Below are 13,613 nucleotides of genomic sequence, written 5' to 3' on the forward strand. Positions count from 1 at the left end.
ATTATAAAACACTGCTTAATCCTCAGTGTTCAATTTTAAATGCAATATTTCCTGTTACTCTATTACTCGTACTGCATCACTTGGTTATTCAACTCCAGACTTACTCAGCTCTATATTAATGTTAAGAACAACAATGTTCTGCTGCAACTGATCTCTGAGGAAATCGATTGTAACTCTTCCACCAGTCCAGGAAAAGGGAAACATAATAGTGTTCTGTTTTGTTTCTGTACAGAAACAGTTTCTATTATTCCAAGATATTTAATCTTTCTGACACCCAATTAACTTGCATCCTGTTATATACCTTTTGGAAATCAGGACCTAACCCACTTGCTTATTCATCCGCTGTATCATTGGAGGATTCTGTCCCGTTTTGTTTTTAATTTTGGAAGGGATTTCACTTTAGAAATGCAAATTGTCGAAGTGACGACCGATAGACTCCATTCGCGGCATTTCATTCCTCTGTTTCGAATGCTGTTCTGAATCGAGACGCGTTATTTGTATTACCCGAGACTGACCGTTCATATTGCGATCGGAAACAGTCCATGGTTCCTGCGCTTCATTTTTACATATTCACTGACAGATCCCTCACGTCTTCCATCTTTCAAGGATAATCTAATCCCTACCTCTCCAAACCTCTCATATAAATGAAAGTCAAGTGAGTTTAGCAATTGTATTGGAAAATTTTGTTTAATTGGCAAGAAATGAAGGTTTAACATGAGTAGTAAAACTTAATACTGTGATATACCTTACTAAGGCAAAATTGATAGTTTTACGTTAGTTCCGCTGAAGATAATATGAAGTACCCCAAAAATCATTCATCCTCATAACAATGAAAGACTCATGACTACCGCCTTCTGAATAGTTGGAGTATCGCTTGTCCCGCTCGTCCAATGTGGTCACGGGTGACGGGCTCATGCTCGCGCTTCCAATTCACTTCCTTCAGCAGACCGGCAACAGCTACAATCGTAGAATAAGTGGATCAGCTGCAGAACTTCCTGCTGTATCTTTGACACTGTGGAATAGAAACATTTATAAATCCATGTTGTCCGTCCTATTCACGGATCATGGTGGAAATTTGTTTTTATTCCGTCATGTTGTTAATACGCTTGAGTATCGGGGAATCTGTTCATAACTCGACAGCGTTTCCGACAATTGGAATTAAACTAAGTAAACCAATAGAATAACCCTCCCCCCAACACACACACACACACACACACACACACACACACACACAGAGTTGGGAAAGTTAGTTCCACACGAACATGTGGCTGTATATATGTATATATCAGTTGGGTTACTAGGGAGGTTCAGCTGTGTAAATCTACGGTCCGGCCTGTTCCAGGCCATAAAAAACGTAAAGACATTCGCTGCCTACTGACAAGTACAAACAGTTTACTCAGTGCATTTGTAATTAGGCTCTGTGATCGTTGCCGACCCGCTCAGGGATACCGCACCCCGTAATGGGAGATATGGATCAACGGCTTTGCAGTGCAAGGAACCGGAAAAGTAAATGCGGGAGCCCAAATAACTCGGGAGAATCTGAGTTTAATTGATTTCATCTGTTTTCAATGCCGGATTAGCGGTCAGATCGCCATTGCCAATATGATTGTGATACATTCTTCAGGTCTGCTATCAGTTTTAATCGCGGTAAACAGTCATGTAATGGGTTTACGTTTGTTCGCATCACACTGATACTCGCTAGCTTCAAACGCTACTTCCGCGGGTAAACTCTGCGAGAGGGTCTGCATTAACTCCGACAGATCTTTTGATAAAATAGTTCAATATTAAATGAGCATTCATGGCTAAATGACATTTAGCTCCATTGGGCCATTACGCAGCACCATTACAGATCGTGCTCTGCGCATTATACGGGTTGATCACAGAAGGAGTATTATAAAAGGAGCAGCGGGAGAGTCAGCAGCTTCCAGAAGCCACAGCAATATACGTGTGAGATACGTCTTTGTCCGTCAGAGACGGATTCTCACGTTAGGGTCCAAATACGGAAATTCAAATGTCTGAATTTGAAGGCAATCATCAAACAGTGATTGCACCCAGAAGCAGATACGAGTTCCGGATTGCTAAACTGATTTTACGCCAAACACACCCTGTCTAAAACATTTCGTTCAGAAAAGGCTAATGTGAAACAAAGTGGTGCAACCTTTGCAACAATTTCGGGACGGTTGTGATATTTATACAGATGGAAACTGTATAAATTAATAAATTAATAAATTAAACTGTATAAATTAATAAATTAATAAATTAATGTTTTAAAGTGCTGTAGCGATTCTGGATTGTACGGTACGATTCCAGACATCCTGATTTAGACCATTTGAATCGATATGTTCTCCATCAAGCAGCCAGCTCAATATGACATGGGAGACTGATGTGTTCTCAAATTACAGCGATATTGGGCCGAAGCAAAAGCATATCTCATTCAGAGTGTGGGTTCCGATTTGTGCTGAAACTAGAGGGGTCTATTCAGACAGAAAAAAAGGCAGAAAAAAGTCTGCTAGTAAAATGCTGCCTATAGTAAGCAAACTGTAACATTAGGTAAAGGGAAATACCAAGCAATACAGAAAGGGATTGGATGTCGGGATTGGCAGCCACGGCCAGTCCATTCCAAAGGTTCAGCTAATGAACGCTTCGAGAATGGATCGATGCGTTTTCAACATTGGATACTCGGGTGAGATAACGTGCAAGGTAAAATACATTTTACAGAAGGACAGTAAACAAGCAACTGACAGTTATATAACACCCTGGTCAGACCCCACTTGGAGTTCTGTGCTCAGTTCTGTCCCCCTCACTACGGGATGAATGTGGAAACCATGGAAAGGGTGCAGAGATTTACAAGGATATTGCCTGGATTGGGGAGCATGCCTTATGAGAGTAGTTTGAGTGAACTCGGCCTTTTCTCCTGGGACCCGACAGAGGATGAGAGGTGTACAAGTTAATGGCAGGCATTGATAGTCATAGTCAGAGGCTTTTGCCCAGTGTAGAAATGGCTAACACAAAAGGACACAGGTATAAGGTGCTTGGAAGTAGGTACAGAAGAGATTCTAGTCGTAGTTTTTACGTGGTGGCCAGTGCGTGGAATGGGCTTTCGGCGACAGTGTTGGAGGTAGATACGACAGGGTCTTTTAAGAAACCCCGGCATGGCTATATGAAGCCTAGAAAAATTTAGGGCTTTTGGTATCCTGAGGTAATTTCTCAGTAAGTACATGTTCGGCACAGCATTGTGGGTCAAAGGGCTTGTATTGTGCTGTCGGTTTTCTATGTTTCTATGTAAATTATAGCAGGAAATGAGAGTATTTTACTGAAGAAAAGGGAAAGCTGAACTGTTGGGAGCAAAGGTATTGTTTGAGAACAGGAACGTTTTCAGAGAGCCCAATTTATTCATGGCTGATGTGGGATTATTTTGCACGACACCTGCCGGTGACAATAAACCTGATTCTGATTCCGAAACGGGGAAGTTATCTGATGCTTTCTCCTGCGCGGTATCGACTTCCAAAAATCTTCAAAACTAAATTAGCGGGGGAGAGCAGAAGAGCTTTCATCTGCTCTCTGAATCTGGTCTGGGTCACTCCGTAGATAAATGTATTCGTGCAGCTGCTGAAATTCTGAATCACAGAACCCCAAAACTGTGCCTTAAAAAGCCGGACTGACGTTTCCAAGTCTGTGTAGAGGCATCGCATGAGAATGAAGGCCAGAGTGGTTGTCGCCCAACAGAGAAGGAAACTCACCGACAGGCTGAAGAGCAGAATGATGGATTGTCTCCGACTCTGCATCTCCGGATCTCGCTGTTTCCCGCAATTTCCCCGTCCCTTCAGTCCCCTGCGTACTCTGCTCGCCGCCAGTATCTGTCTGACGGTCAGAGCATTGAGGGTCAAAATGAGGAAGAAAGGAAGTAGCGGATTCAACAGACGGTCCACCCAATAAAATCCCTCAAACGATCCCGAAATAAGAAATACAATCCTATCGAAACAGACCCAGTTATCACTCGTCAACCATACTGTTCCTCCCATATATATGAAGTAAAATGGGATGTTTTTTAAACAGAAACCGATAGATATTGCGCCGATCACCAAACTCGCAATTTTGGAGATGCAGTATTTCGTTTTAAATTTAGCGGAGCAAATGGCCACAAAGCGATCGAAAGTGAAAGCGACAGTAAACCAAGCGGAACAGTCAACGGCCACGTGACACAGGGCGTAGTGGACAAGGCAGGACGGAGCGTTGTCCAGGATTCCGAAATGAAATCCGTATGCTCGACTCATCTGGTAAAACAGGACTTCGATAATCACCACCATTAGATCCGCCGCAGCCATCGCCACCAGGTACCGCGTGACGCATTTGGAGAGACCGCAGTTTCCTCGGCTGAGAATGATGATTGCAACAAGGTTAACTGCAGTGAAGCAAAGATGACCAACAATAAGAATAAACAAAATCAAACGTACTTTTTGGCAGAAACACAGCCGTCAATTGTTCTCTTGAAATTAAATCTCTGCTGGACATTATCAGTGGAAGTAAAAAGATACTTTACTTGTTTGAACACGTGACCGCAGCATAAAGCGTTTTACAGTTGCGCATGCTCACATTAATCTCTTCACGTTCACCGATGCAGCAGCGATGAGCAAAGTCAAAGAATGATAGAACACAGAAACGGGTCCTTCGGCCCAATATCTCCATGCCGACCGACGTGGCCATCTGATACAGTTGTTCGTGATTGGATCTGATTCGTCAAACTGTCCACGTGCACTTTAAATATTGTTAACGACTCTGTTTCTCCCATTTCCTTTGTCAGGCTGTTCAATACACAGAGCAACTTCTATGTGAGGAAACGTCGCTGGGAATCCAGCTACATTTCTGCCCTCTGAAAAATCTACCGCCTTTTGTTCACGATTCCCCTACCCCACGGAGTTGAATGGTTTAATTCACCTCGTCCGCCAGTCACCTGCCTTTTGCAATAAAATGCCACTCGGCCGAACTTCTCCCTGCAACTCAATCCCGAGATTCCCTGCAGCAACTCTGTGAATACTGTCGGCACCATTTTTAGCGGACTTCTGCCTTTCCTATAACAGGGCGACCAAAACTGTTCACAGAACTCCAAGCGCGGTATTTCCAAGGAGAGGGGTAGTGTAATTGAAGTGCGCACCTACGCTTCTTTCCGAAAGTCTGAGTTTGATTCGATTGCAAGGTCAGATTCTGAAAACAAGATCTTGCACCGCAGCAACCTACCCTCTCATTTATTTTACTGCTTCGGGGACAAACCGTTGCTCTGAGCAGAACATCGTTACCCGGTCTTAAAAGTGCTCGGCACTTGTAATGTTGTTTAAATCTGTAATATGCAATTCAAACCATGACAAAACATAACACACAAGACGCGTAAACACTGTCAGGCAGTCACAATTGACAGGGAGGATGCAACAGTGAAATGTTCTGACGGGACGGCGATGGTGGTTTCTGAACAGTGAGCGACCGACTTCCATTCTGTCTTCATTGTGACCATTTGTGACAGTGTTGTAACTTGAAACAATGACAATGCACGTTCGCTGAAGCTAAAATGTTTCACTGTAAATGTGGTACGTTTAGTGTTTAGCACATTTATGGATTATATTCATTAATACAGTTAAATTCATCGTTATATTACCAAAGTTTTCGAAAGATTTTCGCAAAATTTCAAAATGATGTTAGCATCGTGTAAAAGAAATTCCAGCTGCTTGTCCACAAATGCCATGTTCGCGGGGGAGTTTCAATTATGACGAGGCTGCGCACCCCCGCATTTTAGAGGGAACTGTGCTGACACCAAGGAACATAGCTCAGAATTTGGTGACGGGAAAAAAAAAGGGATTTGTCAAAGAATAGAAAACAGATTGGCCGTTAATTGAACAGTGCCTGGAGAAAGAGAAGGGGGAAATATGAGTTTACTTTTCAGAAGGAGGGAAGAGAATTTGTTTTTGGGGGGTGGGATTGGTGAAGCAGTCCAGTGACAAGTCTGCACGACCCAGGTTAAAACGACAACAGGGCAGGAGGTTGAGATGAACGGAACAGCATTTTAGGGATTTTTAATAATCACCGATTAAAATCACATCAGCAGTAGCTGAGAGCGGCGTGAGGTCTCTGCTTTCGTATAAATATTCGAAAGGTACTTACCCGGGATACCGACAATTACAATGACTGTGTAACAAATAGCCCTCTCTAGAAACATTGTTGATCCAAGGCTGTTCCGTTTGGAATGTTCCCAATTTCTAATTGTCTTAGAAATTGTAAATAGCTAGTAAATGAACTCAAACAGTTATAAAAAAGCCCGGAGAGCACATTTCCTTTGCGGCTACTGAGTTAAACTCTTCACGGATCACACGTTGTTGAGAGTCCACCGCGTCTGGATGTTTCCGTCCTCAATGTAGCTGAAGCACAAAATGACGTACTTATATAGAAAAATCGGTCACCAAAAATGAAAACAACTTGTACAGTGACTGGTGCTAATTAACGCTAGATAGCAAAAATATCTCTGCTCTAACGAACCGTAATGCCAGTGGGGAAATAACACGCCTTATTTCATTCAACTGAACTCAACACCTGTCATGAAGCCTCAAGAGACGGCCGATGCTGGGCTCGCAACACCAAATGTGATGTTGTCAAACTACTCCGTGTAATGACAGGACATTATCTGACCATCGATGGTGACGACAGTAGTCTGTAATCCTGTGGGTGAGTCCACCTCATCAGCGCTGATTCCACACTCACATTGCGAGTGGAGTCTATGTCTCGTTAATTCCCCGTGATGACACACCGTTCATGTGATTCACTGTCACTTTGCTTGCGGGGATTGAATTTTAATGGACATTAACATGAATGATTTCTGGCGCAAACCCTCACTGTTTGCACTGTTACCGGAGTCAGTCGCAAACACAGATGTTGGCGAGTATGCGGCGCGAAATGCAAACCAGTGAACCCAGCATTACAGACATTGTCCGCTGCTGTACCAGACAGACAAAAACAGAAAATATTGTATCAACACCGGTCTTAATGCAAACAAGTAGCACTGACGATATTAAATATGTTACAGAGTTACTAGATGATATTCGAAGTTGAATTTCAGAAAGAAATTGATTCTGGGAAAAAAGTGCGTATTGAACTGCTAAACAGAGATGAAGTGGGTAATGGGGCATAAATACACGGACACAGTAAAGCATCGGGATAATTAAACCCATCTATTCCTGAAGCACGCTGCTCTCGTGTTTAGATAGTGAAACATGGAGAAGCAGGGGGTCGGGGGTTCTTTGGCATTTCATAAAACATGATTTGCAACAGGCCAATTGCGTCACTTCGGCCACAGCACGTCAGGAGCAGAGCGAGGGTCCAAGGAGAGACGCATTGGAAATAACGCAGCATTATGAATCAGCATCAAGAACTGAGCTTCCGCGCGTGCACTGGCTTCAGATTAGAGCCGCGCAAATATCTGAGTGCCGGGGAAAGCGGATTGATGGTAAATCAGGAAGGATTCTGGCACTAATTGTCGAACCCCTTTCGATGTGCATGAGAATAAAATGGTTAATTGTGCGCAGCGATCCCCTCCTCGAAGATCTGAATACCATGGATTCTATGAAGAGTCGAGATAAAGTGTCTCGACCCGAAAAGGCAACTGTCCATATTCCTCTCCTGATCCTGCCTACATGATAAGTTCTTTCACCATCGTGCCGGTCGCTCAGTGATTCAGTCACCGGAGTTTCTGAGCTTACTCAAGGCCAAATCAAGAGCCGCCAAATTCAGAGGATAATTCCAAATTGCTTTCTGCAATATAATATGTCGTTTTACCAAATTATTGCTGAACTGAGTGAGTAGAATTGCACAAATGTGCGGTAATTATTTCTGCCTACAGCAGACTATGAGAGAAATGGTCAGTGGTCCCATATTGATGCCTCGCCACACCCGGCCTGACGGGAGTACCCTTACCCCGCTGGGGAACATCCCGCAGTGGCATTTGGTCACAGAGTCATCGAGCAGTCCGGCACTGAAACAGGCTCTTCTGCTCATCCTCCAGCGCCGAACTGATCCTTCCCCTAGTCCCGTGGACACTGCACCTGGACCATGCCGTCCATAACCCTCCCATTCGTGTCGGAGCCAACCTCCTCTTCAATGTTGAAATCGGTCCCGCATCCGCCATTTCCGTTGGAAGCCCGTTCCACACTCTCGCTGCCTCAAGAAGATGTTCCGCCGCATATTGCCCGGATATATTTCACCGTTCACCCGTAGCTCACTATTCTAGTCAAACCTCAGTAGAAAATGCCTGCTTGTATTTAAGCTATCTACACCCTTCATAAATTGGAACATCTCTTAAAAACCTTCCCTCTTACACAGACGCTTGGAGTAATACGAACCTATTCCTAACCTACTCAATCCTTCCCTCCAACTCCCCTCCTCATGTCCCCGCATCATCCTTCTAATTTTTCTATGCACTCCGTCAAGATTATTGATATCGTTCATGTAGGTTGGTGACCAGAACACATACAATACTCGATATTAGGCATTTCCAACTGTACAACTTCAGCATAGCATCACAACCCCTGAACTCGTCGCTTCGATATCTGAAGGCTGATGTGCCTATAGTTCTCTTTACAACCCTATCTGCCTGCGACGCCACCTTCAAGGGATTATGGATCAGTCTTCCCAGGTCCCTCTGTAATACCGCAGTACTCAATGCCCTCCCTTTTACAGTGTAAGCCGTCCTCCCAAAGTGATACACCACACACTGACCTGTATTCCAGACCATCAGCCATTCTCGCTGTCTACCACTTATCCAATATCGGGATCATTCGCAAATCTGCAGAGTGAATTTATCAGACTGTTGGTCAGATCGTTGATCTATATAACACACAACACTGGACGCAGAGCAGCACCTGCTGTACACCAGTAACTACAGGCCTCCAGTTAGAGAGGCCACTACCTACTGCCACCCTCTGGATTCTGCATCTAGGAATGGGGCTCCAATATTTTTATTGCATGGAGACCGACGATTGACCGAGGGGTCCGTGGATACAAGGAAGGGAACCCCTGCTGTAAGCCAATGTTGCATCCAATTTACTACCGCATTCACAGTGACAAAAGACAGAACACTCCGGACCAACCTCTCAGGCCCGACATTGACAAAGGCTTTTTCTAAAGTCCAGGCGGACTTGACCCACCGCGATTCCTTCATCATCTTTCCTGGTCACCTCCGCGAAAAACCTTGTAAGATTGGTGAGGCACAAGGTAACACGTACAGACCTAATCAGACCTGGTCTATCCAACAATTTACATATTCGAACTCTTAGAATATCTGCTAATAATGAACCCACTTCTGACGTCGTGTTCAGCGACTCAGACCTAGAATCTATCTTAGCAACAGAATATATTAGCAGCCATCCAGTTCTCAGACACCTGAGCCGTGACAGACCGCGGCAGACCCAAATGCGGTGGAACCAACACGCTGGCAGATTGTGAGAATGAAAGCATGCTGAAATTTGATTTGGAATTATAGACTAAGGAGCCGTTTGCCATTGGTTTTCTAATCTGGGCTTGGACTGCGCTATAAATCTCAGCAATGAGTGCAGTATTGACCGGTTGCATAGCGGCCCGGAATGGGAACATCAATGCCGCAGAACGGAAACACCTGCACAAGGTAGTGGATGCATCCCATCCCATCACAGGAAAAGCCCCGCACACCCGACAGGTGAAAACACAGGAAACTAGCGACACAGCTATAACGTGTGACGTCACAAGGAAGCAGAAGGCATAAACAAGAGCTTCCACCTTTCAGGTGATTCTCTTTTACCCCGGCTTCCATAGGAAAGAGACGCAAGACCAGGTTTAGGAACAGTTCTTCACTCCGACCATCAGGCACCTGCAACAACGCGGATTACTTCACTCATCGCAAAACTAAACAGATTCCACAACCATGGACACACTTTCAATGACTCTGAAAGTCATGTTCTCGTAATATTGATGTGATGTATTCATCTATCAAGTTGTCTATTTTTCTGTCTGTCTAAACCTCTAGTTACCTATATCTATCTATCTATCTATCTATCTATCTATCTATCTATATATCTATCTATCTATCTATCTATCTATCTATCTATCATCTGTCTACGTATGTATGTATGTATTTATTTATTCATTCATTTATTTGTTATTTATTTATTTATTTACTGTTTTCCATTATTATTGACTCCCTCCATTGGCCAGTGTCTACCGTGGATGATGCGACCGAGTTGTCTCCCTGATACACAAGACAATATGAAAGCCATCAGAACAGAATACACAGAGCACGCCGAGCTCACGTATGTATTCCATCTTTTCCTTCTTAATTATTTTAGTTGCATTATGTTGGTTTTTAAAAGGTTCCCAATTCTCTAACTTCCGAGTAATTCTTGCTCTATGCCCTCTCTTTGTTTCTTGTATTCTCTTTAATTTCTCTTATCAGCCACGGCTTTGTCACCTTCAGAATACTACATCTTCTTTGTGATGTATATATCGTGTGCCTTCCTAATTTCTTCCAGAAACTCCAGCTATTGCAGCTCTGTTTTCATCCCTGTCCGTGTTCTTTTCAAATCAATTTTGACCAATTCTTCTGTCTTGCTCTCAAATTCTCAAATTCCACCTCTGACTTTAATGTCAGGGTAATATTAATGTCACCTTCTCTAATGTCAGGGTGAATTTGATCGTATTAAGATCACTGGCCCATAAGGGTTCTTTGAACTTCAGTGACCTAATTAACTCCGGTTCATTACAACACACAATCCAGAACAGCTGATCCCCAAGTGGGCTCAACCACGTGCTGCTCTAAAAATGCATCTTGTAGGCATTCTAGGAATTCCTCCTCTTGAGACCAACACCATCCTGATTTTCCTAATCACCTGTATGACAATCCACCATGACTATTGTAACATTGCCCTTTTGGCACGCATTTTCTATCTCCCATTGTAATCTGTGGACCACATACTTACTACTGTTTGAGGATCTCCATACAATTCCCATCAGGGATTTTTTTCTTCACATTTGTTGTTCCTTAATTCTACCCACAAAGATTCCACACCTTCTAAGCCTTCTACACTTTCTACTGATTTTATTTAATATTTTAACAACACAGCCACACAGCCTTCAACCGGCTTGTTATTTCAAGAGACACATAAGTATTTGGGAAACAGGATGAAGATGTTAGAAATCTAGAAAAATTCACACAATGCGCTGGAGGAGCTCAGCATGTCAGGCAGCATCTATGGATGGGAATCAGCATTTAGGGCCAAGACCCTTCTTTGGGACTCCTGATACCCACGTTTCAAAATAAAATCAACAAGCAAAGAAAATAGAATATAGTGCGACGAAGGGAAAAGTTTGGAGAAAATTTAGTTCAAGGCCGAAAAAATAACCTGCCAAATAGAGCTCAATAGTTAACAAATACAACAAAGGCAATACACACTGTCAGCAATATCGATATTGACTTCTTAATGGAAATATCTTGGTTCTATTTCAATCAGTAAAATTCACAAAGATTAATAAGAACTGAAATGACAACTTTAGGAAAGTCTATTTTCAGTCAGACCCACTTAGATTAGCAACTACCTCGGACAGAAGGAGGAAGAAGAACAACACACATAAGAAACAATCACACAACAGTCAGATGAAACTTTTAAGTATATATTTTCATAAAAAATTAACAGGGTTCCGCACTCCATGTGTGTATATGCAATCGTGAATAGAAATACAGACCAGAAAACTTCAATGAGAGGCCATCTCAGAAAAATAAATCATCACTCTCGAAGAAAACATTAACCAGTCGAAAGAGTATGACCCTCCACGAGAGACATCCCAACGATCTGAGCAGAATCGATGGTGACAAGGAAGCATCAAGCACCTGACTGAGAGTTGTAGACCTCTTCCCAAAAACAGAGGGGTTCATGTGGAAATACAGGACAAGGTGGTCAACAAAAAGAAAAAAATTGCATACAATAAAAAAGAAGGCAATCAATGCAGAAAATGCCAAGAGAAACCAGACGCAGTCCAACATATTCCAGGACCCTGCAGCAGTTTAACTCAATCTGATTACGTATGCAGGTACAATCAAGTGGCAAATATAATTCACCTCAATCTTGCTTTAAAATACAAATTATAAATGACCACCATAACTTCAGTATGGCAACATAAATTCAAGCCTGATCCAGTTCGGGACAGAATCTCACATTTTATATGACAATCAATACATTATTACAGATAGGATAATCTAAAATATCCACACGAATATAATATTATAGGATTACCAAGCAGGAACAACTCCCTCAATAGATATAACCTTTCTCAACACACACATGTGTCTCCAGACAATGGGGCACCTCACCACAGGCATTGTTTGTGTCATCAGTCAGACAAACAAAAGATTTTCTCTGTCAATCTGCTTTCAAATGTTGCTCTTCTTTCATTCGTTGGCACGCCCCGCTGCTGATTCCCTTCTCCTCATCACGTTCTTAACCCGACCATCGTCCAGAACCCCAAACTCTACCTTGTGCGGACCCGCCTCTGGTTTCTGAACCTGGTCCGTTGAACATCCAAACTGAGGGTTTCCCATTCCGATTTCAGTCTTTGGGACAGTGGTGTTCTCTAGCAACCTTTCAGAAGCAGAGAGAATGCCCCATAATGTGCAAATGAGCCACGAATAAGGAGGTTAAATCCCTATGTCATTCTTCCTCGGTCCGGAGATTTGAGGGGCAAACAATATCTCAGACAGAACTGCAGTCAGATCGACTTGTTCAGTCTGCAGCAAATTCTAGGGAATTTCACCCACGGAATGGTGACTGGAACCCGTCACCACAAGAAGCGTGACAGATGAACAACAGGGGAGGATTGATAAAGACTGTCGTGGGACAGAATCCCTGGCCGGGTCCAGCAGGCCTGAGTACACTAGCTGCGTTATAAATTCACTAAGTAGCAAATCCAGAGATTAAAATAAACTGACTTATTTGTCACAGATCCAGAATATTAAACTTCAGTCCCATTAAAGTTGAATGTGCAGCAGAAGAAACTCCTCCCATGCCCAGTGACCAGGGTGCAGAACTGGGTGTGGTGAGCAGCAGAAATAATTGCAGAGTTCATCACCGACAGTCACTCCAGAAATTGCATTCAGCAATGGTGATGGACACATATCCCGCACGCAGCTTACTGAAGCTTTAACGCCAGTGTGAACTCGGCAGTGTGTCACAAGGTTTCACTGCTCACGTAATGGCCTCTCTGTAATGTTTCACTGCTGAGGTAATGGTTTCTCTGTAGCAGCAATGTTTAGGTTACGAGTAGAGATAACAGGCTTTTGGAGTGCGGGGCTTTCCAATGACAGAGGTATTATTTCTTGTGAGTCTGGAAGAGATATTACAGCGGTCCTTTGCGGGGAGCGATGAGCAGATGCAAATGGAGAGAGTCAGCCCTTCTTCTATTCTTTAAATTTTCTTTAATAATGCTATGGTCAAAGTAAGAATTATAAAGCTCAATCGTCTAATCACATATTGTGTACTGTCTGTTATTTCGGGGTACTGATTTGTAACAGGGGACACATCAAGCAGCATCCACCCAAACGATACTGAGAAGCC

The 13,613-nt window shown here is 43.2% G+C and overlaps 1 protein-coding gene across 4 annotated transcripts in view; it reads right to left on the minus strand.

The window, feature by feature from the left end:
- Positions 1-708: 708 nt before the first annotated feature.
- Positions 709-13,613, minus strand: part of LOC132389375 (gastrula zinc finger protein XlCGF57.1-like) — a 33,000-nt gene continuing 20,095 nt past the window's right edge. For all 4 annotated transcript variants that reach the window (XR_009510509.1, XM_059961897.1, XM_059961898.1 and 1 more), the window contains one exon: positions 709-1,012. Coding sequence is in view for 3 of the 4 variants with exons in the window: in XM_059961897.1 (XP_059817880.1) it covers positions 912-1,012 (101 nt within the window). In the remaining variant the exon portion in view is untranslated. The remainder of the gene's footprint in view (positions 1,013-13,613) is intronic.

This window comes from Hypanus sabinus, unplaced genomic scaffold (assembly GCF_030144855.1).
Source record: "Hypanus sabinus isolate sHypSab1 unplaced genomic scaffold, sHypSab1.hap1 scaffold_550, whole genome shotgun sequence".
Classification (NCBI taxonomy): domain Eukaryota; kingdom Metazoa; phylum Chordata; class Chondrichthyes; order Myliobatiformes; family Dasyatidae; genus Hypanus; species Hypanus sabinus.